Below are 26,248 nucleotides of genomic sequence, written 5' to 3' on the forward strand. Positions count from 1 at the left end.
CCTATGCAAATTACACATTTTATCATCCACCAGGTGACAATCTTGCCTTCTTAGAACAAATCATGAATATCATCACAACAACTATGGGTCAACTTGGCACTCAAATTTTCCTTGGGGACTTTAATCTCCACTGGAGCAACCTGAATGACCCTATAGTCAATAGCCTCAAATCTTTTCTTACGGATCTTAACTGGGTACAAATTTGTGATAACCCCACACACAAAAACGACGAGATCTTATCATCGCAAAAGATAGCTCCACCCAATTGCAATCTTTCGTCCCTTGTGATTGGTCTGACCATCATCAGGTCAGCTTCCATATCACTATTCATTCGAGAACTACCACACAAGTACTCAAACCGAAAATTTGGAAAAGAAACATGAGAAACCTTGATCTCAACGAACTGACATCACTCCGTGATAACATCCTGTTACCCCCTGAAAATAAGGTAGATGTACAAGAGCTCACGGACCACTATACTAGCTCCATTAAGAATATTTTTGATTCAACTGCACCCTTACAAATAAAAGACTACCCACAAAAGACTCACAACCATATTAGAACGTAAGGTTCAATACTGAAAGACGCAACCTCAGATTAGTAGAGTGAAAGTTGACAGCCTCTCCAACTCTGGAACACCTCCTACAGCTAAGAGCTCTCAAGAATACCTATCACAAAAGCATCATAAATGCAAAAGCGCAATTCTTTAGAATTCAACTGGATCAAGCAAAAGAATCGTCCCAAAAATCTGTTTGATCTGGTCAAGCAGCAATCTAAAGGCCTATCCAACCTCGCCACAAATGGTCCCAGTCTACTGCCCAATAGTGAAGAATTTGCCGCCTTCTTCCTGGAAACGACTAATAACCTTAAAGCTGACCTTCACACCCCACAAAATCAATGTCAGCAATGACCGAACACCAGAATCACCTCTACTGGTACAAGTGATCTAAAGCACCATCCAGATTGCATCCTCAAAAACAATGCTTCCTGGAGGGCATACACAACAATTGAGCAAAACACAATTTTCAAAATGCTTTCAGATGTGAAACCCTAAAATCACTTTAGTGATTCCCTTCCCGCCACCCTCTTCAATTATATAACAAGCATTTACAATGCAACGGTTTCGCCTTCGGAAAAGTTAGAGCTTTTGGTATTGTAAATGACAAACTTTTTATTTGTGTTGGTTTTGAAAACAGATAAATAAATAGCATTGCCAATAGCTTACTCTGTCGCAAATGCGAGACGTATTGCATTTGCACACACACACCCACACAAGAGCCCCCCCACACACCACACAAGAGCCCCCCACACACCACACAAGAGCCCCCCACACCACACAAGAGCCCCCCCACACCACACAAGAGCCCCCCCACACCACACAAGAGCCCCCCCTCTTCTGCAGATCGTTGCCTAGTGACCCGACAGTGTTTCAAGGGACTCCAGATATCTTTGGACGTACAGCGAACCGGCATCAACTCCCAACGTGCAACCTACATCTCCTGGCACAGTGCTGCATCATGCATCCATCTGTTACTCGTTGAGGCCTTCCGTTTACCCCAGTGCATTGCAACCCTGTGCTTAGCAAGCAATAGTAACATTGCCTTCATCTACAGGTCTCCAGCGGCTTCTCTTTAACATGGCCTAACAGGGCAACAACGGGCGCAATAGCCCGTAATGTTTGCTTCCACCCAATAGTCCCAGCTCTATGGGCACTCCCAAGACAGATGCAAAAAGTCAGCACATGGTAGAGCCCGCGTCCTCCACCAGGCCCAAAGTCTCAGCAACGCCGGCGTATTACAGATTGTGTAGAAACGTGAAATTAATTAAACGGAGCCTATAAATGGGGATCCCAAGATTGGGTGTAGCAAAAGGATCACTGTTCCTCGTTGATTTCTGCACGGATAGCCTCTTCCTGGACTACTTAGTTGGATGATATCTGGATCAGAACTGTCCGCGGCATGCTAGCATAAATGCGCATGATAGGTCTGTGGTGAAGGGTTAGTAAGCTTTTCTTCAAACACCGGGGAGGGGGGATTCGGAGGACAGGAAAAGTATCGTGGAGGTGCGCATGGACTCTGAGTTGGTAATAGGTCATGGCACCCAGAAGAGAAACTGGAATGTTTGAAATACCTGTTGATAGCTAATAAAGGTGCCATCAGGGTATGCCATTCCGAAGGAGGGAAGCTGCAATTGCGTTTGCACACTGGCCTCTGATACCTCTGTGCGTGTCTGAGAATCTGTACAGAAGGGGCAAATAGGTGCTCCAGTTGTGCAATTATGCAAGAAATCGTCAGAAGCATGGCATGATCTTGCATAAAGCCAGTGACGCAAGATAATCGACACACAGGAAATGACAATAATAAGCAGTTACATATGCAAAAGAAGGGCAAATGAGAGATCACACAAAAAAGATAAGACACCAGTAGCAGAGGGTGCTCACGTTGCTGATATGCACACCGGAAAATATGGACAGCGAGGGTGATTTGCTTACACGCAGTATGTGCCCGTATCGGTCAGAAAGGAATACACAGTGCTCGTGGTAACCAAGCACAAAAGAGAGCAGAATATACTGCTCACATGCAGAGATGCACACATGACAACACAAGAAAGAAGGGAAGGGTGCTACTACGCAGCCATGTACACAGGAGAGAGAAATGCATATAGGGCTCTTGCAGTGTAATGCACATAGGAGATACAAAAACATGACATGGTTCTTACATGAGACAAAACAGAAATGCAGGATACAATTTCATATTTATCCATTGAGCGGGTACAAAGAGGAAACTGCTCACTTTACTCTTCAGTTCGTCCTCCATAGAGAAATACACAAACCGAATGCAGGCATTGACCGGCGCGTCAATGAGGCGAACAATATCCAGTCTGAAAAGAGAGCAGAATATACTGCTCACATGCAGAGATGCACACATGACAACACAAGAAAGAAGGGAAGGGTGCTACTACGCAGCCATGTACACAGGAGAGAGAAATGCATATAGGGCTCTTGCAGTGTAATGCACATAGGAGATACAAAAACATGACATGGTTCTTACATGAGACAAAACAGAAATGCAGGATACAATTTCATATTTATCCATTGAGCGGGTACAAAGAGGAAACTGCTCACTTTACTCTTCAGTTCGTCCTCCATAGAGAAATACACAAACCGAATGCAGGCATTGACCGGCGCGTCAATGAGGCGAACAATATCCAGTCTGACTTGATATTGAGAGGACACCATGCCGATGAAGATCTGACCATTTAGTGCCATTCGGGAATCCTCATGTGCCTCTCCAATGCCATCTGGGGATATTTTCAAAGACCAGCAACGTCATATGGAGACTTTTCAGGAACAAGCACCTACGAGGACACAGGGGGCGGGAGAGGACACGGACGGCGGGAGGGGGCGGGAGAGGACAAGGACGGCGGGAGGGGGCGGGAGTGGACACGGACGGCGGGAGGGGGCGGGAGTGGACACGGACGGCGGGAGGGGGCGGGAGAGGACACGGACGGCGGGAAACGCGCACAGGACAGCGAGGGGGGGCGGAAAGGCACACAGAGGGGGCGGGAATGGACAGACTTTCAGTGAAAGGGGAGGGAACGGGAAAAAACGTAACTCCGCCCTGGGAAAAAATCTCGGGAACGCCCCCGAATCTGGTCCGGCCTTGACGGACAGATCTCTGTTCCAATGGCTAGCCTCCATTTATGGAGCTAGCCAATGGGACAGGGGGGCGTATTCCAGAGTCCTTACTGAAATCAAGAGATTTCTCTGGAGGCGGAGCTAAGAGCTCCGCCCTCCAGCGAAACCTAAAAAGGTCTATCCTCCCACTCTGAACTAGGATTGTAAATGCTTCCCTACGTCAGGGTAAAATACCTGACTGCCTAACAGCTGGACAGGTCACCCTTATTTTTTTTAAAACAATGGCTGATCCAACCAATCTTAACAATTTTCGCCCATACTCCAACATCCCGACGCTGGCTAAGGTTCTTGAAAAATGTGTTCATGTCCAACTCTGTGACCATCGACCAATTCAACCTCTTTGACTGGCACCAATCTGGTTCCGCTCGGACACAGCATTGAATCGGCCAGACACATTCAGTGGACAATGCTCTAAAAATGTTGGTTCGAAACTAATCATGCCTACTAATCCTCTTGGACCCCTCCTTGGCCTTTGACTCGGTAAGGCACTATTACTTGCTCGATTTACTAGAGCGTAAGATGGGAATATCGGGGTCCATCTTAAATTGGTTCACCTCATTTCTGAAAAACAGAATGCAAAAAGTCAAGGTAAATCAATCCCTTTCAGACACAGCACTAATCACGCTTTGGGTCCCACAAGGCTCCTCTCTTTCCCCCACTATCTTCAACCTATTCATGGAACTACTAACAGAAATGCTACCAGCATCCAACATTCACTATTATCTTTAAGCTGATGACATCCAATTGTACTTGAAAATGTCATCCCCTGAAGACATCTGATCCCTCAATCCTATTCTTCAAAACACCCAAAATTGGCTCTCATGCAACCACCTCAAACTTAACACTAAAAAACGGAATTTCTCTTTATCGCCCCACCCAACCAGATACACTCTACGAGCGATTGGATCAAGCAATTAACAGCATTCAATTGCACACCAGAAATCATTGAGTTAGCAAGATGGCTAGGAATAATCCTTGACAAAAACCTTAATATCCAGGAGAATATTAGTGCCATCATTAAAGGAGTAAACCTACAATTGAACATACTACGAAAACTAAAACCTTTCCTCCCTCAAAACGACTTCAAGACGGCCGTGCAAACACATGTGATCCCCAGATTGGAATATGGAAGCGATACTCTCTAAGGCCTGCCGAGAGCCACAACAGCCCCGTTAAGGGCCTCACTCAACTCGGTGGCAAGACCCATCACGGAATCAAAAAGGTTCAAACACATCTCCCCTGACCTGAAATCCCTCAACTGGCTCCCTTACGAAGCAAGAATTCAACAAAACAAAAAATTGCATGCATGACGCACAAAACTCTGAGTTTCAAAATCCCAAGTTATCTCGCCAAAAAGCTTGAGCTGTCTGGAGGCTCTAGATCCTCTAGAAGCGCCAGCACCCTTCTACTAAAGCCACAACGTTTCAATAAGAAGAAAACCTACAACAGCGCTTTCTCGGGCATCGCCCCCAGAATCTGGAATTCTCTCCCCCCTGAAATAAGACTGACTCCCTCCATTACCTCCTTCAAGAAATAAGTCAAACTCCTGTTATTGAACAAATTCTTGGTACAGATCATCAGAATTCTGCCACCTGAGCTGGTTGTTCTCTGACCCCGTATGTACTTTTACTATACTTAAAGATGTGTACGTCATTGCCACATTTCTTGTAAAGCGCTGATAACTGCTAGGGTCACGTTGGCGCTATATAAAACTTTTCAAATAAAATAAATGGTTTGCAGAGTAGACCGCAGTTCAGCTGAACACATAAAGAATGGCAATTATTTCTAAAATGAATTTAGGCTTGAAGGTGCTCTGGCGTTATATACAGAAGACCAATTAAAATCAAAGCATGTCTCTAACAATACGGAAGATACTCATAAGTACACCAGAAGAAGAACGTTAGAAAGTGAAAAACTGCAATAAACTGGTGGTAAAATACCTCTCTCAGCGTGAGACTCAGAGTATGGAGTGGAAGGCAGATAGAAATTATTGCAGGGCGAATGTGTGTCATTTCAGGAGGTGGTCTCTGCAGGGTTCTGTGTGCACAGTGGGTATGTTTCACTTTGAAGGGTGTTTGAATTTGCAGTAGTTGTCTATAGGGGGGTGTGGTGGTGGTGGCAGTGGCGGATGCATCTTTGAACATTTGTGCATCTACCCTCTTTAGAATATGAACCCCAAATAACTGATCCAGGAAGATTCTGCTCTTCACTTCGCCAGCACCCGCCCATTGATGTGAGACAAAACAGGAGTGAAAGAGGAAAGGAGAGAAAAGATAAGAGGACAGACTATTAGAAATTAAAGTTGGAATTGAATAAAAAAAGAGGCAAAGTAATGCAAATTAAAAATATATTATCAAAATTATATGAAATAAGAACCCACAGGCCAGTAAACAAGAGGAACTGGAAAAGAATGAGCATTAAAAAGTAGTAAAGAAGATAGATAATCTGTATGTTGTTTGGTAAAATCTGAGTCAGATGCAAAATGTAATGCGCCTGTCACAAACTCCCAGCTGTAATCTGCAGTTCACTGATACCAAACCTGAAGAGACAGTTCAGTGGATTCATAACAGTCAGCACAGATGACTATTTAACCACATTGCTGCAGCAGACATTCCGGTGCGGTGCTGAAAGAAATTATTCGTGAGCGGTTTGGACGGCACAGACATCTGCCGGCCTCCCGGGTTTCAAGATAGCCACGATGGTGGCCGTCCGCTGATCTGGTGGGAGTTCCCCCGCCTGCAGACTGTCATTGAACATATTTAGCAAATGGGGCGCAACGGTATCTGATAATTTTTTATGTAATTCGACCGGTATACCATTCGCCCCCCCGCCTTGCCTGATTGCAGTGCCCGAATGGCCACCTGTATCTCCTCTATGGTCAGTTCTGCCTCTAGCGTTTGTGCCTCTTCCAGGGACAGCCTGGGCATAGCAAGGTCCTGTATGTATGTCATCGCCTCAGCTACGGAGATATTGGAGCGTGAGGCATATATGGTCTGGAAATGTCGTGCCAGTGTCTGCACTATCGCTTGCGGATCTGTTGAGGGATCAGCCCCTCCTGTATCGAGCCGCGCTTTCCATCTGTCGCTCTAATCCCGTTTATCCAACCACGCCAATAGTTTCCCCGCTTTGTCGCCACTCTCATATATTTTGTGTCGCGTATTTAGTAATTGTTGCTTGGTCAGTTCTGTCAAATACTCTTTATGTCGTTGCTGAGCAATGTGTAAAGAATGTGCTGTGTCGGGGGTTGGGTCCTCACTATGCCATACGTCCGCTGCGGTCAGGTCTGACTCCAGAGCCTGCAAATCCCTCTGTCCCTCCCGCCTGTGGGCCGTGATGGATGCCAGAGCGTATCCCCTGATGACCTTTTTAAATGCTTCCCATAAGACAGTGGGGGAAATAACCGATCCTACATTTTCTTGAAAATAATGTTTCGCCTCTTTCTTAAGTCCCTTACTGATCTTCCAGATAGCCTGGGCGTATCGGGTAAATTCGCTGTCGCTGTTGCTGGTAATTGGTATATGTAAGTAGCAATGGGGCATGGTCAGAAATGCCTCTTGGTCTAATGTCTACCCTGTCCACTTGTGGCAGGCTACCCATTGAACCCAGAAAATAGTCTATTCTTGTGAGGCCATTATGAACTTTGGAGTGATAGGTGTATTGGCGCTCTGTGGGGTGGTATTTCCTCCATATATCTATCAAACCCAGCGCTTCCATGAAGCTCCTAAGCCGTGAGGTACCAGTCGGAACCACTCGTGGGGAAGATCTATCCAGGGAGTCGCCTGCTACCATATTAAAGTCTCCACCCAAAAGCAAGTCTCCCGCCGGCAATCCCAACAGAAAGGCACTGAGATCAGGGAAGGCCACTGCGTGAAGTGCGGGGGGATGTAAACCGACATGATATTGAGGAGTCTGCCCTCCCATTGCGCATGTATTGCAGCAAATCTCCCAGCATTATCAGTCTTAACTTCTGTTAGTATTAGGGGAAACTGTTTTTTAACTAAGATGCCCACCCCTCTGGAGTTGGACGTACATTCTGAGTGTACCATCATTCTATAGCCCCACCCATCCATTGCTTTCGTGGACGTGCCCGTCAGATGTGTCTCCTGCAGCAATATTACTGCCGGGCCTTCTTTTTTAGGTCTCGGCTAGAAGCGAGCGAAGCTCGCTCTCGCCAGAGACCTTATTGTTAACGGCTCAGCTTCCCAGGAGGACAGCACTGGCCGCGCGCGCCGATTTGTTAAGGCCACGCGCACGAGAACGCGCTCGCGGCCAGGTGCTGTCCTCCTCGAAAGCTGCCTCCCTTCCCCGTGCAGGGCGGGCCGCCGCGCTGCCTGCGGCGACCCGGAAGCATTGCTGGCCAAACCGGAAGTCGGAGCCAGATTACCCTGCGCTGCAGTCCGACACAGACTGGGGCTTCACACCGCCCTCAGAGTGTCTGAGGCTGACAGGCAAGGCGTGGATGAGGTGCTGCTGCTGCCACTTTTCTCTGCCATGGTGTGTGAGTGTATCTTTACATAAAAGCTATTGGTAACGGTTTCCCGTCTTTGTAATGTTTTTTGAGTGGCACGTTCAATCCCCGCCCCCCACCCGCCCCCCCCCCTCCGGGGCTCGAGGCATTAATTGCCATGTTTTAAAAGTAATTATTCCTCCCTTTTAATGCGGTGTGATGTGTGAGCATTGATTCCGAGCGGCTGCAGCCCACGCAAGCTCGGGGAGCAGCACACAGCTCTGTTCTCCAGTGCATCGCTGTCCCTGCGGCCATGGGTTCGCCCTGCAGGCTCGGGAGGCAGTCGGGAGAAGGGCGCACAGGCACCGAGCCACAAAGAGTAGTCTGTGCTAAAATGTGAGGCGCGCGCAGTAAGCATCGCTGTCAACCCATCGAATTAGCAGGCATGGCAAGGTGAGGCTGCTGCGGGGTGATTTCACTCTTTATTTTCACTGCATTTCCTCTTGAAGAACCACGAGTCTAATCCATGTTTGTTGTTTGCATTTTGCTACCTACTCTGTTTGGGGATATGTCTTCCTTAAATGTAATGGTTTGAGGTATCAAGGAGCAAGGCCCCCTGCCCTTCCTTCCTACTGGCAGCGTCCTGACAAATGTAAATGTTTTTTCCCAAACCATTGAACCAATTACCGCCCTATTTCAACCATTTTTCTTTCTATTTCTTTAAGTAGCTCCTTTAGAGCAACCCTTTGCCCGTGCTGTTTTAGCAACATATTTATATTAATAAAGTGTTCCTCCGGCAGGAGGCGTGTGTCCGTGGGCCGACCACCGGGCAGCGTGGGGCACGTGGGCAGCGTGGGGAGAGGGCTGGGTCTGCGGCTTCGATCATTTTAGGACAGTCACTCTAGCTGTGCTTTTAGTGGAAGGACCGAGGTTGGCAGGGCATGGTTTAAATGCAACAATTATGGAAACAGCTCGTTTTCGTCGCCAATGTCTGTTGGAGGCAAACTGTTGCTAATAGCCTTTTCCTGATGTCTCTGCAGGGCGGGAGGAGGTTTGGTCATTTTGGGTAGGCAGCGGGAGGAAGAGTGAAGCCAAATTCCGGCATCTCTGCGGTATCATTGGCAGCAGGGTTTTTTTAGTTCCCCACCTTATATTTTGTGGATTGTGTTCTTAACGTGAAATCGCTGTATGGCAGTACCAAGAAGCAGAGTATACCACAGGACACTATGGTTGGCATTCCGGCAAACGGCAATGGGTATTTTACACTCCAAAAGCCAATGGCAGTAGGGAACGGGCTTTTAGTGTGTACTTTGGGTAACGGGGATTGTAAATAAGAGTGCGTGTTAGGGCTCCTTTAACGATCAAAAGGCATGTTCCCTCCTCTTCTGTTTCAGTTGGTGCTCGGTATTTTGCTAGGTAAACATTGCATGCTAGAGGTGGCTGCACACGCACCTTCTTTCCAGGCCCCTCCACTGTGTAGTGTGTACTTTTTGAAAGAGACCACGCAGGTTGATTTTGGGTTGTGGTCATATATACAACATTCAATAGATTGAAGAGCCGCACATTCTCCACCCAGGAAGGCATGTTTGATTATATTGATGAAACTTAGTTCTGCAAAAGTGTCTGGAAACTCCAAGTGATGAGGTGTTAACTTATATATTTCTTCTTTTATTCTTAATGCATTGCTTTACTTGTAGGCCAATGGTGTTTGTAAGTACCTCAGGTATGTCAGAAAAGCCATTGTTGGGAGCTGAGCATTAACACACTTCATTCAGCTGTTTGCCTCAGGACAGACTGGAAGGGCACACTGGTTTCTGCGCTTAGGCCCTCGTTTGCACATGCAGGTGCCCTGGGTTTGGTGCATGGAAGACCAAGGAGTAATTCACTATTCTTCTGAGCCAGATTGTGTGGCGTTTCTCGAGTAACTCGTTGCAGTGAATAAGTCCTGTTTCAACCGCAGACAGGGGGGGTGTGATGCACCAGGCCTATGCATCATTATGCAGTATGGCCTAGCAGCGGCCCGGTAAGGGAAGGGTGGTCCAGGCATTCCTGGCCTGGAGCACACCTGTCATGACAAACACGATGTTAAACCCTTTACCACAAGGGACTTTATCAATCCAAGAGCTGTGACGGGGACGTCTTAGAACAACAATGTTCAAGAAGGTCATTAAAATGTTTGTAGACTTGAAATAATCTTTGAAATGCTGAAGGTGTTCATATGGAAATAGGTAATGTCTGAAAATGCTTCCCTGGATAACAACAACTCGTTCACACTTACTTTCCCCGAGAACCGTGGAGTACAACTGAGATCTTAAATCTGACCCTCACAATCAGACATCACTGGCATGTCCATGCGAGTGCATGCTTCTCTTAAATTACTTGGAACCCATGTATTTCAAGTTTTGGTGACAGAAACATACCATTTGCAAGAGTATCCTATCAGAGGTTTGCATGGACAACACTGACGGTTACTGTGGGGGCAGCTGTTTACTTTTCTCTTTTTAAGGTTGGTTCACTTCAGATCCAGTGTGACAGCCTCGCACTAATCTGAACCCGACCACTGTCACCCTGCTGTACGTTTTAAATGAGCGAAACTTGGATTCTTAATGAATGACACAGACTGGGGCTTCACACCGCCCTCAGAGTGTCTGAGGCTGACAGGCAAGGCGTGGATGAGGTGCTGCTGCTGCCACTTTTCTCTGCCATGGTGTGTGAGTGTATCTTTACATAAAAGCTATTGGTAACGGTTTCCCGTCTTTGTAATGTTTTTTGAGTGGCACGTTCAATCCCCGCCCCCCACCCGCCCCCCCACTCCCGGGCTCGAGGCATTAATTGCCATGTTTTAAAAGTAATTATTCCTCCCTTTTAATGAGAGCGAGCACCGTGTTCCCCAGCACGGATCCCTGTGTTTGGCAAGTTACCTTGTACGCAGGGGCTTCCCTTTTTCAATGTTGGTGAATAACGTTGACTTTCATTCAGAGCAGATGTAGCTTTGATCGCGCCAACACTGTTACCACAGCAGACGGAGCCCAGGCCGATGCAGGCACCTGCAGCATCGATTGCGTCGCACAATCACCACAGGAGCTACAGTCACTACCACACCGACGCAGGCACGAAGAATGAAGTGCTTCCTGCCAGGAATCCGTTTTAACAGACCCTCTGCAGCAAGGACCGCTCCATGCTCGCTCCCAAGTAGGATGCTTTCTCTGGATGCCCCCTCAGTTCCAGGAACATACTGGGTGTAACTAATTGGGGTCCAATCACTTTGTGGCATCCTTGCTAGTCCCTGCCCTTTATTGTCTCAACTACTGGTTGCAGGGCTATTGGGCACCTCGTTTTGGCTTTATGCAAATTGGCTCTTGTTCCGCTCCCTTAAACACTCTCCAAGCACGTGTTTGAAGGGGTTTGTAGCAGACAGTAAGCCCACTAAGCATTACATTCACATTAGTCTGAAATGTTTTCTGTGCTGCACATGGAAGTGCAGTCCTTCTCACGGAGTGCGAGTTGTTGTTTGCTGTGTTCAAATATCACCCTTCGCCTCAGTTAATAATGTTAGGATGTGTTCATAGTGTGCATAATTAGGCGCATGTATTAATCGCAACCAGGAAAACATGCATTTGCAATGCAATAGGTGTCGCATTATTAAAGTTTGAGCAATTGGCATAGCTAAATAATGCAACACCAATAGCTTTTGTTGCAGTTGGTGTTGCAATATTTAGCAATGCCAATAGCTCAAACTTAATTAACCCGAGACCTATTGCATTGCAAATGCTTGTTAATATATTGTAACACTAAACCCCGCTTAATTTTATCACCCAAACCGCGCACATTCCACGTGAGTACTGTAAGGGACGGTATCATTGTGGTGGGCCCTCTCTTCGTATCATGCTGTACGTTGTCTCCCATTATAGTAGTTAGTAGATCCTGCACTCCCAGTGATTCGTGACATAATGTAGCGCCAGTGTGTCCCTGCGATTGCTAATACTGCATAATCATCGTCAAATATTCCAAAAACATAACAAAAATACAATAAACTAAAAAACATTCCCTTCCCTGCCACCCCCCTCCCTGCCTCCCTGCCACGCGGACCCATAACTGCCCGCCACCGCAACTCAGCAGAGTGCTCAAATCCCCGTTCCCCAAACTGTACTTGCATGTGCAGGGGTGGGAGTCCGAGGAAGACCATTCAATCCCCAAGTCCCAGAGTCCGCATGTATCAACATTATCTTTGCAGTCATTAAAGCAAGGTGTAGTTGCCAGTGACTGCATGTAGAGCTGGATAAAAAAAAAAAATCCGTCACTGACAATTGTTCATTCTCTTGGTTCTGTTTGCGAGTGTTCCACGGCCTCTCCCTCCAGCGCCGAAGTTTCCGAATCTCCCTCTCGTGCCCGTCATCTGCGGTCCTTCTGCGGCCTCCCCGGCTTTCCTGCTGTTCGCCATCCCTCCAACCAGTCAGCCACCTCCTCCGGTGTATCGAAGAACCAGGTTTTTCCCTCCGCCGCCACTCAACGCCTTGCAGGGAACAGCATAGAGTAAGAGAGCTCACGGGCTCTCAGCTCCTTTTTGATTTCGAAGAAGCTCCTGCAGCGCGCCGAGACCGCCGCCGTATAATCCGAGAAGAATGAGAGCACAGAATTCTGCACGCGGATGGGTGGCGCCACCCTGGCTGTCTGGAGAATGGCGTCTCAGTCGCGAAAATTGAAAATGCGGGCCAATACAGGACGCAGGGGGGGGGGGCAAGCTTTGGCCTACCGCCCGGCACCCTGTGCACCCTCTCCACTGAAAAGAATTACGAGAATCCCCTAGGCTGTAGGCACGTTTTTATGAGTTCCTCGATATACAGGTCCATTGCAGGGTTCCCTTCCGACTCTGGAATTCTAGTTATTCGAACATTGTTGCGACAAGAATGACCTTCCTGATCATCCAGCTTCTCCGCCATGCGTTTGTTCTCCGTCTCTAAGTGTGCTACTTTCTTTATTAAGAGGGCAGAGTCTTTGGAAAGAGTAGTCGTCGCCTGTTCCACCTCTGTCACTTCAGCGGACATTTTCTGAAAATCTGCTCTCAAAAACGTGACGTCAGTTGAGATGGAACCCACCGTCGTTTGTACTTTGTGGAGGGCCTCCATGATATAGTCGAGTGTTACTTTGGGACCTCCATCGTCCTCCTTTTGCTTCTCCGCCGTACCCTTAGTTTCAGGCAGCGGCGAAAAGTCTTTAATGTAGGTGAACTTGTCCAATTTGCCTTGCTGATTTGCACGGGAGCCCCTGCCGCTCATTATGCAATCTATGAGAGTGCCGGTTTCCTAGGGCAGGTCACAACAGTCTGTTCCTCGCACCACCCCCAGGTGGGCCTACTCGTTGGTCGCTGTAGGTCTTGTCGTGGTACGAATCCGCTATATGGAAGTGAGCCGTTGGGCCCGTAGGCATGCGTACACCACTCGCAGGTAGGCAGATGTCCCTGTCAGTATGTGCGGCTGTTGAAGTTAGCTAGCACGTGGGGAAGAGGAGGCCACACTGCCACTCCACCTCAAACCCGCTGTCTAGTAGTTGTGCGCCCAGCTGGCAAGCGTAGGCCTGCCCCACGCTAATATAGTCTGCAAATATACACCTGCCCCACCCAGTGGGCCTCAGTACAGGCTCCCCTGGAGTTTGAATGTGCAGTTAACGGTCCCTAAGAGTGCTCCAGAGGAAATTAGGGGCCATAAGCTCACCGCCTCATATCCCGGGCGTTTGCAGGCTCTTTCTCCGCTTCAGGGCCCTTTGCCGCCCCTCACTGATGGAATTTGCCGATCGGGAGGCAGCCGCACCTTACTGCTCCCTCCTCCCGACCGGTGGTATGTCGCGGACACTAGCGCGGCTTCACCGGGTCGCGCTCCGGTCCTTGTTGCCTCTAGGGGGGTAGGGGCACCTCGGCCACTCTTCGGCGCTCCCTCCGCTATGCCGGCAAAGGTGGTGGTACGGCTCTCGCCACCCCAAGGGTTCCGACGTTGGCTCCAGGGAGTCGATGGTGATCTCTCGATGTCTTCCTGTGTCAAATCGAGGCCCCGGCTGCCACAGGATCACTAGGCCCGGACTGTCAGCTTCAAATACTTAGTCCAGCGTCCTCCGATTTGCAGTGGCGCTGGGTCGCTCAAGACCCTAGCAGCTCCTCTACCTTTAGAGAGGCTCTAGGCACATTTTTTCAATCGGATAAGTGGTCGGATGATGCGGGGAGAGGTTCTCACCCTCGGAGACCCGTTAAGCAGCGGCCATCGCGCTCAGCTGCTAGCCACGCCCCCTTGGTAAGCAATTTCAATGAAAAAAATAAAAATGTGTTCAGACCATCTAACTGATATAGGAAGTATGTTGGACAAGCAGATTTCAGAAACATTTTGCCCCATGGACAAGTACATTTATTTAAAAATTCCACACCCCTGTCCCACAATCTGGACTGGTGTCACTACCAAGGTTTCCTGCCGCCAGACCATGTCCCGGGTTTTTATCAATGTAAGCTTGTTTTGTTGATTGAGACTGTGCTTTAGGCCTGTGACTTCTAGGATATTATAGTGAGCTCACTCCTATGTAGCCAGTCACTACCTTTATTCTTGTAGGCCAGGTGGGAAATAGTTAGCCGTCTTTACGGTTAGTGTTGAAGCAACCCAGCCTCAATCTTCGCCTGTTTTTAGCAACTGTTGGATTGAGACAATGAATTTGCCTTTTTGATTCCTATTAAAGTAAATACACATCTGGAATTTCTTGTAAGGGATCTGTTCTGATGAACCACTTACTACCTTCAAGATGATGGTTGGTGTTGATAGTTTGTGTTGTTCATGTTATGTTATATTATGTTGATTTGTGTTGTGCATCAATCACCCTAGAGGGTATCCAGACGCTTGGGCAAGATGTGTAGCCCCAAGGTGCTTATTGGAAGAGCCAGGTCTTCAGTTTCTTGTGGAACTCAATAAGTGTGGAGGAGGCTCTGATGTGTTGAGGGAGGTCTTTCCATGTCTTGGGTGCGATGTAGAATGAGCGACCTCCAGATTAGCTTTTGCGGATGCCGGCATGTGTGTGAGAGTGAGGCAGAGTGTAGGTGTCTGGTAGGTTGGTAAAAGTGTATGCTACTGTTAAGGTATTCTGCTGTTTGTGTTGTGTGGGGATTTGTATGTGTACGTGAGAAGTTTCAATTGGCTGCGCTTGTGAAAGGGGAGCCAGTGAAGCTTCCTGAGATGCGGTGTAATGTGACTGCATTGGTTTGGAGTCTTTGTAGGAGTTGTTTGGAGATTCCGGCATTGACAGTGTTGCCGTAGTCCAAACTGCTGGTGATCAGTGCTTGTATGACTATCCGTTTGGTGTTCTGAGGCAACTATTTGAAGATCTTTCACAGGATGTGGAAGCAGGAGGTGCACACTGCGTTGACTGGAGTGGTCATGTTGAGTTTGTCAACTAGAATGATCGCTATATTTCTTGCATGGTCTAAGGGTGTGGGTCCTAGCTCTGATGGCCACCAGGTGGAATCCCATGGGGAGATCTTGTTGCCGAAGACCAGTACTTCTGTCTCGTCAGAGTTGACCAACAGGCATTTGGTTTGTAACCAATCTGCTACCATGGTCTTGCCGTTGGTGAAGTTGGTTCTGGTGGTGTTTATCTTGACCGTCAGAGAGAGGATGAGTTGAGTGTCATCGGCGCAGGAGGGGAGGGGGGTGTCTTGTGATCGGATGATATTGGCGAGTGGTGTCATGTATATGTTGAAAAGCATGGGGCCGAGGGACGATCCCTATCCCTGTGGGTCACCACATATCAGTGCTGATGTGAAGGGTGGCAGCCTAACCTTTTGGGTTCTTCCTGTGAGGAAGGAACTGGTCCATCTGAGAGTGGATCCTTGTATGCCAATTTCGTGGAGTCTTCTGATGACGATGTTGTTGGACACAGTTTTGAAGGTTGCAGAGAGGTCAAGCAGGATGAGGGACTCTCTTCTCGGTCCAGGATGTTTTGAATGTCATCAGTGGCTCTGATGAGTACTCTTTCGGTTCTGTGGTTCTTTCTGAATCCAGATTGTGTGTTGTTTAGAAGATGGTGAAGTCCAAGGTGGGTTGTGACATGCTTGTTAATGGCCTTCTCAATCCCTTTGGCTGGATGGTGGAGAAGTGAGATGGTACCGAAGTTGCTCAGTTGATTAGGGGCAGCTGTTGGCTTCTTGAGGAGGGCGTGGATTTCTACAAGTTTCCATTCATCCAGAAAGTGGCAGACGTGATGGAGGTGTTGATGATGTGGGTCAGGGTGGTACAGATTGGCAATGTTCCCAGGTTGTACATGTGGTGGGGCATGGGCTCACTGGGGCACCTGAATGAATGGTCTGCATGATTGCTGCGGTGTCATTTCTGATGAGGGTTGTCCATTCGGTCAGGTGGCAGTCTTGGTTGGTTGTGGGTTGGTTAGTGAGGAGTTCTTTGCAGGGCCCAGCTATTTTTAGGGACTACTGAGTTGAAAATCCTCCAACTTCAGTCACAGAACAAAAAGTAAATTTTAAGACGACAAACTGACTTTTGACCTTTGTCTCTGAAAGCAGAGCAAATGTCACAAGGGCATCTTTATTGCTCACAAAGTGAAAGAGCAATAAAAATGCCTTTAAATCTTGTTATCTGGTTACATTTGCTGGATTTCAGAGACAGAGGTCAAAAGTCAGCTAGTCTTTCAACATATATTTTTCTTTCTGTGACTTAAGTTAGAGGATTTTGTAAAGTGAACTGTGTGAAAATTGAACTGAGCAAAGCATGTTAAATGAAAGGCTGTAACATGTCAGGCTTTTTTGTAACACAACACTGAAATAGCTAAGACAACTTCTCAAACATTTCAAATATATTTCACTAGTTATGAAAACCCATTTTCGTAATTCTGTGGTGAAAAAAATATTTTTATAGCATCAAAACAAATTAGAACACTTTACTCTCTGATGTGCAAATGTTAAATATTTTTGCCAAAACCCAATTTTCCAAACATTGTTTATGTGCTATTATTGGTAAAACTACATGTTAGTGGGAAGGTTCTGTGGCCATTTCAATGGAAAATATGCTATCTGTAAATGACAGTGCACAACCACATCATGTTTTGGTAATATATTTATGAAAAGTGAGTTTTTAAACATGAACTTGAAATTATTACTCCTACTGCCCAGATGACAATGCTATTAGTGAACTAATAGGCAAGCCAGTGATCATGTGGGCCCTATATATGGACTTAATTCTTGTTATACATGGGGCAAACATTTAGTCTTGTAAATAGATTTTTTGTACAGCAAAAATAGTAAACTTGCATATTTGATGGTGCACTCTTATGCGATAAAGAAAAAGACGGCTTCATAAGAAAATATTTGCCTAGGATCAAACAATTTGAGACCAGTTCATGGGTCAAGTGAATTAAAGTTAGGAGGAATAGATTATTAAAGTTACTAGACCTGCAGGTCTAGTAACATTTTTATGATTTTTCAAACCCATACTTTGGGGTTGGCTTAGTGTGCGAAATTGCTGTAGATGAGTGCGATTTTGCTATTGTTTAATATGTGGAGATTGTTCTCAGACGTCTACTGTTCTTCATTCAATATCCCACTGTGCAAATGCAGACTTTTCACTGAGAACTTCTGCCCCACGTCCTGGGGATCTCTATGTTACTATTGTTGATTCTAAGTTAGGAGAAAGAGGCAATGTTTCAAATTGGATCCTGGTGATGTCCTCCGTTTGGATATACGTTAAAGAAGGGATGTGTTGCAGTAGTCGTAGAATGTGTCCCTATTTAGTATGTATAATTTCTGCCTCTTGATGTTTTCAAGGGGATAAGAATGAGTTTGGTTAATGACGTTTAGGCGTCTGAGTTCCAAACATCTACGCCGGTCTATAGGGCCCTTTCCTTATGTGATTGAAAGTATGGGGGTAAGTGTGTGTGTGACACACATCATGTGGCAGTCAGATCTGTCAGTTGATTGCAGTTTGTTGCTACTAAAAAAAAAAGATTATCTGTTACATAGTCAGGGTAGTAGACCTTCTGGACAGACTGCTCCTGCTGATTATTTGCGTCCTGTAAGTTGTTAGAAGTCTTATCTGGGACAGCCTGTTGTGATGTGGTCAGTTGTCTATTTTCAGCTCCTCCTTGGCCTGTGTTCACCTTTGGTGGACTAGGAGGTGAATTTCCACGAGTCTCTGAATCCTTAGGTGTGGTGGCTTTTACTGGCGAGTCACTCTGCAGTTGTGAATTTTGTAACTCGTTAAGTGTTTGTAAAGGTTTGGGTTGGTTTAATTCATTAGAAACGCCCTGAATTTCAGTTTACTTAATGGTTGTGTTCTTCATAAATATGTAACTCTGTGGTTGCTTCTCAAGAAATATTGAGAACAGTTTGAGATGTTGTGATTTGTCAGAGGTGCCCTATTTTGCCTGCCTTTGAGGCTGTCTGCCAGGTGTGTTGGCTACTTCTATAAGGCTGGATGTCCTTTGGTTCAAGAGCCCAGGGTTATTAGGATGGATTATCGCGATCCTGCTTGTTGGTTTTTAAGAAGAACTGTTTAATAGACGTTGTGTCCAACTTTAGTTTATCTTGCCCTTGCAGAACCCCGCCTTCAGCGGTTAGGAGAGTTTGTTTGACCTAAGTGAGGGCCTTTGTACTTGGGCTACACAATAGTGTAAGAGTAATTTCCCCATGTTTAGCACTTTTTAGGTCTCGGCCTGCGTGGGCTGCGCTTGTCTCGCCGGCGAGATCTTATGTTTTTGGGGCTTGAAACCGCCCCTCTTCTCCATTGGCTGGCTTCCTAAACGGAGGCCAGCCATTGGAGAAGAGGGGCGTCTGTCTGTTTAAGCCCCGTCTTTTTGGGATTCGGGGGCGTGTTTTCTCATGTTCTTTCTCTCCTCTTCCCATTGGCTGGAATTTTACATTCCAGCCAATGGGAAGAGGAGAGAAAGAAAAACACGCCCCCCAGTCGGAAAATGACGGGCCTTTCTCCGAGGCATTTCTGCATGACCTCGGAGAAACATGCCGGTGTGGAGCGTTCCTCTCTTGTTTTTAACTGAAAATGATGTGCTTTCTTTGTAAACTTCTCCATCTCTCTGTGGCCGTTTCAGCCTCGGCTTGTGCTGTTTCTAGTTCGGATCTCTGCACTTCCCTCAGTATGTGGCAATTTCAGTCCAAAACTCTTTACTTCACACACTCCTGAATTTCCCCCGGTCGGCTGTATTTACATGTAGCTCACCTCCATTTCCACCAGTCTGCGGAATTTTCCGCTCATATACCAGCAGTGCCCCCTGTCTGAGGCATTTCCAGCCTGGGCCTTGGTATTGCTAGGTAAGATGGCCGCCGTTGCCTCTCTTTGAGGTGGCCTCGAGCAGATCTCCTCAGTGCCTGGTATTTCCAGTCTGGGTCTCTGTGTTCCTCTACTGACATCAGCTTCTCAACCCCCCCCCCTGGGTCCCCGGGCACGCGGGCACCTTCAAAGGGATGCCCTGTGTGTGCCCTTGTGTGGATTAGGCCCTATCTCTGAAGATCGGGCACATCGAGGCCCCCGCGGAGCCCGGCCGCGGTGCCAGCACAAAGGGCTGGTAACAGCTGGCAGGGCCCGGCGAGGAGGCACATGAGCCTTTAACACAACACCAGCGCGGTCTTCCTGGAAGAGCGATGCCGATTAAGAGATTTGCCCGTCACCCCTCACCTGCCCCCACCATCCTTATGGTTTCGGTAATTCCCCGCGTCCTCTGTTCTTTCTCACTACCTCAAATCCTCTGCCTGGTATCCTCACCTCTGCCCCTAATCGTTTCTCCTTTGCCCGTTCCACCACTTTCTCTGCCTTCCTTACCTCACCCGTACCACTTTTTCTGTATAAAATTATTCTATCCCCCTTATGTCTTTTTACCCTTCTCGTTCCTTTCCCTGCAGCTTTACTTCTGCTTCTTTCTTCCCCCAATCGTGCACTTTTTCCATCCTTTCTTTATCCTGTACCTTTACCCCTCGCCCCCAGTATTTTGCCATTTCCACTTTTCATATACCTTCTGTTTTTTCCTCTCAGGCCTGCCCACTTTCCCGCCTCTTGTGCACAGCAATTCCAAACATGTATTTGTGAATAAAGTATTTTGAACAGCCCTGCTGTACGTGGTGTCGTGTCGGTGACACTGAGAAACTGGACAACATCTCGAAATCAAGCTTGGCAAAAAGCTTTTACAGGGCCCAGGCATAAAAAAGCTACATGAGATGCCCACTTCTACCGCACGGTGTGTAGGAACGACACACTTTCTGCATGTGTGTGTGTGTGTGTGTGTGTGTGTTGGGCTCTGTGTGTGTGTTGGGCTCTGTGTGGGTAGCTTTTTTGTAGGTGGGTCTGTGTGAGGGTGGCTCTGTGTGTGTGTGTAGGTGGGTCTGTGTGAGGGTGCCTCTGTGTGTGTGTAGGTGGCTCTGAGTGGGTGGCTCTGTGTGTGTGGGTGGCTCTATGTGAATGACTGTGTGGGTGGCTTTGTGTGTGTGGCTCTGTGTGTGGGTGCAAATGCAATAGGTCTCGCATTTGCGAGAGATTAAGCTATTGGCATTGTAAATGACAATGCCATTCATTTATATGTTTTAAAAACAAAAAACATAAATAAAAATAATGTCATGAGCAATGCCAATAGCTCGAACTTTAACAATGCCGAGGCCATTGCATTGTAAATGCTCGTTTTACATTGCGTTCTTATGCCGCATAATGAAAATCCTGTGAAACAGCTTCCAAGTTTGTGCAAAGTTAGATTTGGTTTTTGTCTGTCTGTGTCCTCTGGTTTATTGATATGTGTAGTGGCCTCCTAGTATTAGTCATTAAGGCACTAAGAGCAACATGGCAAACACAACTTTTCAGACACTCACCTCCAGTCACAGATCTGGGTTGAATCCATCATCGTTCTTTAGCTCACTTCGCCACCCCAGTTCAGACCCAACCATATGCATATCAGTCTTGACCCTGTGCCTCATGGGAACAGTCCAGAACGAACTGCCAAGCCAGGTCTTCCCTGCACCGGAAACAAGCATCCTGGGACCGGTTTCAGGGTAATACCCCTCACCCACCAAGCTAGCCTGAATGCAGTGGCAAAGTGAGCAAGGGACCCACGTCTGGGCATACCCTGCCAACTTAGGGTGAACAAAACAAACAAAACGAGATGATGGACGGAGTGCTGAAACTTTTCAGACACTCACCCCCAGTCACAGATCTGGGTTGAATCCATCATCGATTTTTAGCTCACTTTGCCACCCCAGTTCAGACCTAGCCATATGCAAATCAGTCTTGACCCTGTGCCTCATGGGAACAGTCCAGACCGAACTGCCAAGCCAGGTCTTCCCTGGGCCGGAAACAAGCATCTTGGGACCGGTTACGGGTTGACACTCTGCGCTCAGTAACAGAAACATGACCATTAATATAAGCAGTAATGTGTGAGGAAGTAAAAATGCAAACGCACAGAACGACACAAGCACAGCGCAACATTGCACAGCTCAAGCACAGCACTAGGCAGAAAAGCATTACACACGTGGTTGAAGGAGTGTTTCTGGTACCTGCAGGCTGCCTGATGGGTCCTCTCCTTTTGGTGAGCTTGCCCGTAATTTTGCCAGCAACTGCTTACTGAGAGTGTAGTCAGGACCTGCTAGGCCCTCTTTACTCCTACTAGGCCCCCTTCATGGTGGTGGGCAGTGCAGTAAAGGTAGATGGCTTGTTAAACAGAAGCACTCAAGGCATTATGAAGGAGTCCTTATGTTAGATGCAGTAAGTAGCCTGCAGGCAGGCAATGTATGGTGGCGGTGAGAAAGGAAGGGGCTGGAATTCTGAAAAACTACCCCAACCAAAGAAAAGGTGGGTTAAGGCAGAGTAAAGGTGGAATGAGTAGGAATTGGGAGTGAGGAAAGAGACAGGCGGGTCTCGACGTAAGCCAAACCGGCTTCTAAGCTGGCTATTTCTGCGCTCCGACAGGTGCTTCACTTTCGGTATATATTGCACTCCTTGTGCTGCACACAGCTTTCACCTCCTTCTCTTTCGTCAGCCTCCTTGACCTCCGCTGATCCAAGACCACAAAGGTTAATTGCTCCACTGCCAATGGGTATGCGTGCTCCGGGCGAGATGAAAGCAAAATCAATATAGGGAGAAACCAAAGGGCTGATGCGGAACCGTTTGTATGCTCGTACACATGCCTACGCCTTAGTCCTCAGTCGAACCTCTGCTACCCCTAACCGCTCAGATCTCCTTCCTTCCTGTTCCCAAAGGAGGCTGTATGAGTTTCTAAGATGGCCTCACGATCTAATATCTTAGCTTGAACAACAGTCTGTTGTTCCTAATTGAAGAAGTTGGCCTCTGCATGTCTCTGTGCTCAGTAAGTTGTTGAGTCCCCAGCCAGCAGATAAGACTGGACTGATTCAATAGAACCTGTCTGTGTGCCTTCGTAAAATGCTCTGCTTTGTATGCGTCAAATCTCCAAGAAACTGATGCTCTTCTACTCCAATACTTATCTGTACCCAACCTAAATACGTTTTTCTGATTAGTTTGAAAAAGGCAGACCTCACACAGAATGATGGCATTAACAAAACATGTTGATCTTGTTGCACCTTTACAAGATTCTATAATGCAATATAATACATGTTAAACATATATGTGAATAATGAATGCACTTAAAACTACAATAAACCAAAAGATTACATGGTATACCGAAAAAGCTCTCAGATAAACTTTGCCTTGCTTAGCCAAGAGTGAGATTTGCTATCCTTTACACTATAGTGTGATAATTAAGCATGCATGCAACTGAAAATGGTGAAGCAAAACCTTCTGTAACAGCCAGTGAGCTGGATTGGGGTAAGGAGGATGGATTGTGCTACTACACTTAAGCAAAAAAACAGAAGCTGCCCTGGGTGAATACCTCACAAATGATTGCTAATTACTTCTCAAATACCACAAACATTTACTGTCTAGCCATATTCACTATCCAATTTTGAGCAAAGTCAAGTAAACAAAATACAAGGGGCCAAATAAATGTAACCAGGAAACCAGTCAGACACAAATCACTGAACAGTGATTCAACAAGATCATGCACGGTGACATTCTAATAATTTGTACTATTTGAAAGTGTCTAAACTAACTTTAGAAGGAAACTTTCAATAAATACCACATCAAACAAGACCCAACCATTACCTGTAAACAGTCCAAATGACGCAAGACTGATAAAGCTATCTTAACATCGAACTCTACTGTAAGATATGAAACAATGACATTGCGTTGTGGCTGAGGAAGGACACTACACAGCAAATGCATACATTCTATTTGGAAGGACAAACTGAAAAGTTTGTGAAAAATTAGCTAAACATCTATTAAAAAGCAAGAAAAATACTGTTTGTACCTGTAAAAATGGTGAGTTCACCTTTCCGATGACCCTTCAGTAGTTTGTTGAGTTCAACAAACCTGGTCCATTTTATTCCAGCAACTTGCTCTACATTTGCCAGCTCCCCAAAGACTTCTTCCCGCAACTGTCGAAAAGAAATAATTGACTTGTGAGAAGCAGGAATAGCAGTCTTGAGGATTTTATTCAGATTTAAACCCTGGGATAAAGCATCCAGAGGGCAAGGCTGCGAGTCTCCAGGTCTGACAAGATTGCAACGTTTCATGTTCAGCTTTCTAGCAAATATTTTGGAGGCTTCCCATGAGCGGAGGTCACTCCCCAGCCAAAGTGTGATCCTTTTGAACTGTTCTAAGTAAGGAAGAAGAATTGGTGGCAAACAGTTCTCCCCACAGGGTAAAGCCAAGGTTGGCATTCCAGTAGCCTGGCTAAGAGCTAAACTGTCTACCTCTTTGCTAGTGATGACCACTTCATTGTCTCTTCTTGACATCAGATGCAGGCCAAATAGGTTGTGGTAGATGCCTGGCCTTGGTAAAGTTGTATCCAGGTAATTTACCTGTTCCCCTCTGCATTCAGCAGAAAGCAGCTTTATACCCTTTAAAGTGGAGTCCCTTGGACTGTACCATGGGAAAACCAGAGTGTTTGTGGGTTTAAAATACTTGACTCCAAACTTTTTCAGAGTAGCATTTGAGATCTTGGAGATATCGAACATGATCTTGAAGAGTTGGGCCTCCTTCTCTTCCAAATCTGAGAACCAGACAGCCTTGTTGTAAATCCTGTTTACCTCCATGATGTCTAGCTCTAGATCAGAGTCGTTCTCCAAATAGCCAGCCGTGGTTTGTGGGCTCAGGCATGGTAAACCTTCCTTCTGAAGCAGCTCCACGCTGTCCTGAAAGTCCTCCCAACTTCCTTCCACCAGGGTGGCCTTGCACAAGAAGCGCCCAGTGGTTTTGTCAATGAAGAGGCTGAATTGATCTTTCTCAGCACCCTCCACGAACAGACTTTGGGTGTGCAAGCAGCTATAGCCATCATGGAATGAAATGTTCTTAGACCTCAGGTACTGGCGGATTTCAGTGATGGAGATGGGTGGTAGGGTGGAGTCCAGTACTGAGAGGTGATCCTTCTTTAAGTTCCTGCGGATGGGCTCCTGCAGATAGGAGAAACCTTTAAGAGGGCTTGGACAAGTCCGGCAAATCTGCATCATCCGGCAAGGAGGAAGGGAGAATGTAAGCAACACACTACAAGAGGAGCCCAAAGATGGAACTGTTGGATGCATCAGTCTTCTTCTCGAAAGCCGCAGCAGACTCCAAGTCTTCATGGAAGGCCCCAACCATGTATACATGATTCCTGTTATTCCCTGAACACTACACAATGCGTCGTCAGTCAATGCACGAAATTGTCTTGTAATTGAAATGCCTGGGTAGTAATGATAAAATAATGCAGACTGATCTCAAAATGAGTGAAGCAAATATAACGGCGGAGCAACGAATCCTACAATGCTACTGATTGATGTTAAAAGTACTTACATAACAAGAATTATCCTTTGATCTGCCATAATATTTAAATCAATGTGGAAAGCATAATTCAGTAAGACATAATGGCAAGATTTTACCGCATTGCAAAATAAACGGAGCCACGTCCTTTCTACTTTTTAAATTAGATTAAATCCACTCCTATCAATTATCTAGTGCGTTTTCCATCTTCCGTTTTAATTTGTATACATGAGTCATTTTCCAAAACGTAATAAAAGTGTGGCCCCTGCCACATTCGGTCGCCTGTTTTCGCCTTGGACTTCCAGTTTTGTGTGCGGTATAGTGGCAGCAGACATGATTAGCCCCCAGGATTACAGGAGTCCTTAAACCAATGGACAGCAGTTATTTTGATAGTCCTCGTTTCAGATCACCTTCAAACGTCAACCGGTCTTCCCGAGAGTGTATCTGCATTTTATCCATAATTAGCAATAGCGGCAAGTAACTACATTGGCTTTTGGCGGGACGTACAAATACACGAACACAATCTGAAGGACGGCTGCACTGTTGCTCACATGTGTCCAAATCAAAATGCATACCAGGGAAGAAAGACTACTAGGGCAGATTCCTTAATGTTGACCACACACTGCTACAGTAAAAGAAATATTCCACGAAATGTCGCATAGAGACACATTTTACAACAGAACAGATGCCGTCTAAAAGCCTTCGTTTTGTCCGTCAACCCACATAAAATGTATAAATCTTAAAATACCACGTTAATAGAGTTTAATAAAAGTGTTGTCATATAGCCATTAGATAAATGTGAATATATACCAAGTATTTAAAACCTCTCCCCGTGAACATTTTTGAAAGGCACTCTCAAATAAAAGCGCTAATATTGCTCTTGTTTTACTAGATGTCATACGTAATACATGTTTCGATCGAAGTACCTATCCGGCATTCTCTTCGAAGATGGCCGCCGCATTTGTAGCTATTTTTTAAGGTCACTTTGACAACATGAAGCTCCTTAGTTAAATAACAATAAGTCTTATAAACATGCAGAAAGACGCATCTTCAAAAAATAATATATATATTTAAAGACCAGGAAAATATTTCAGTTCGCCATTATGGAGAAAAAGATTTGTTTTACTTCAAAATAAGCGACGTTAGCCTTATATTACGTCTGTGACGCCAATAAACTAGAATGCAGTATTTCAATAAAGACTCGAAAAGTTTACTTTTCCGTTGAATATACTAATAGGAATGAGGTTTAATCTTTCAATATTG

At 46.3% G+C, this 26,248-nt stretch overlaps 1 protein-coding gene across 1 annotated transcript in view; it reads right to left on the reverse strand.

Moving 5' to 3' along the window:
* TWNK (twinkle mtDNA helicase) overlaps positions 1 to 25,570 on the reverse strand; it is a 107,788-nt gene extending 82,218 nt beyond the window's left edge. Inside the window, exon 1 of the mRNA XM_078643646.1 lies at positions 23,496 to 25,570. Coding sequence (XP_078499772.1) covers positions 23,496 to 24,834 — 1,339 coding nt within the window. The 5' untranslated portion in view covers positions 24,835 to 25,570. The remainder of the gene's footprint in view (positions 1 to 23,495) is intronic.
* Positions 25,571 to 26,248: the final 678 nt, after the last annotated feature.

This window comes from Lissotriton helveticus, chromosome 5_1 (assembly GCF_964261635.1).
Source record: "Lissotriton helveticus chromosome 5_1, aLisHel1.1, whole genome shotgun sequence".
NCBI classification, from domain to species: Eukaryota; Metazoa; Chordata; class Amphibia; order Caudata; family Salamandridae; genus Lissotriton; species Lissotriton helveticus.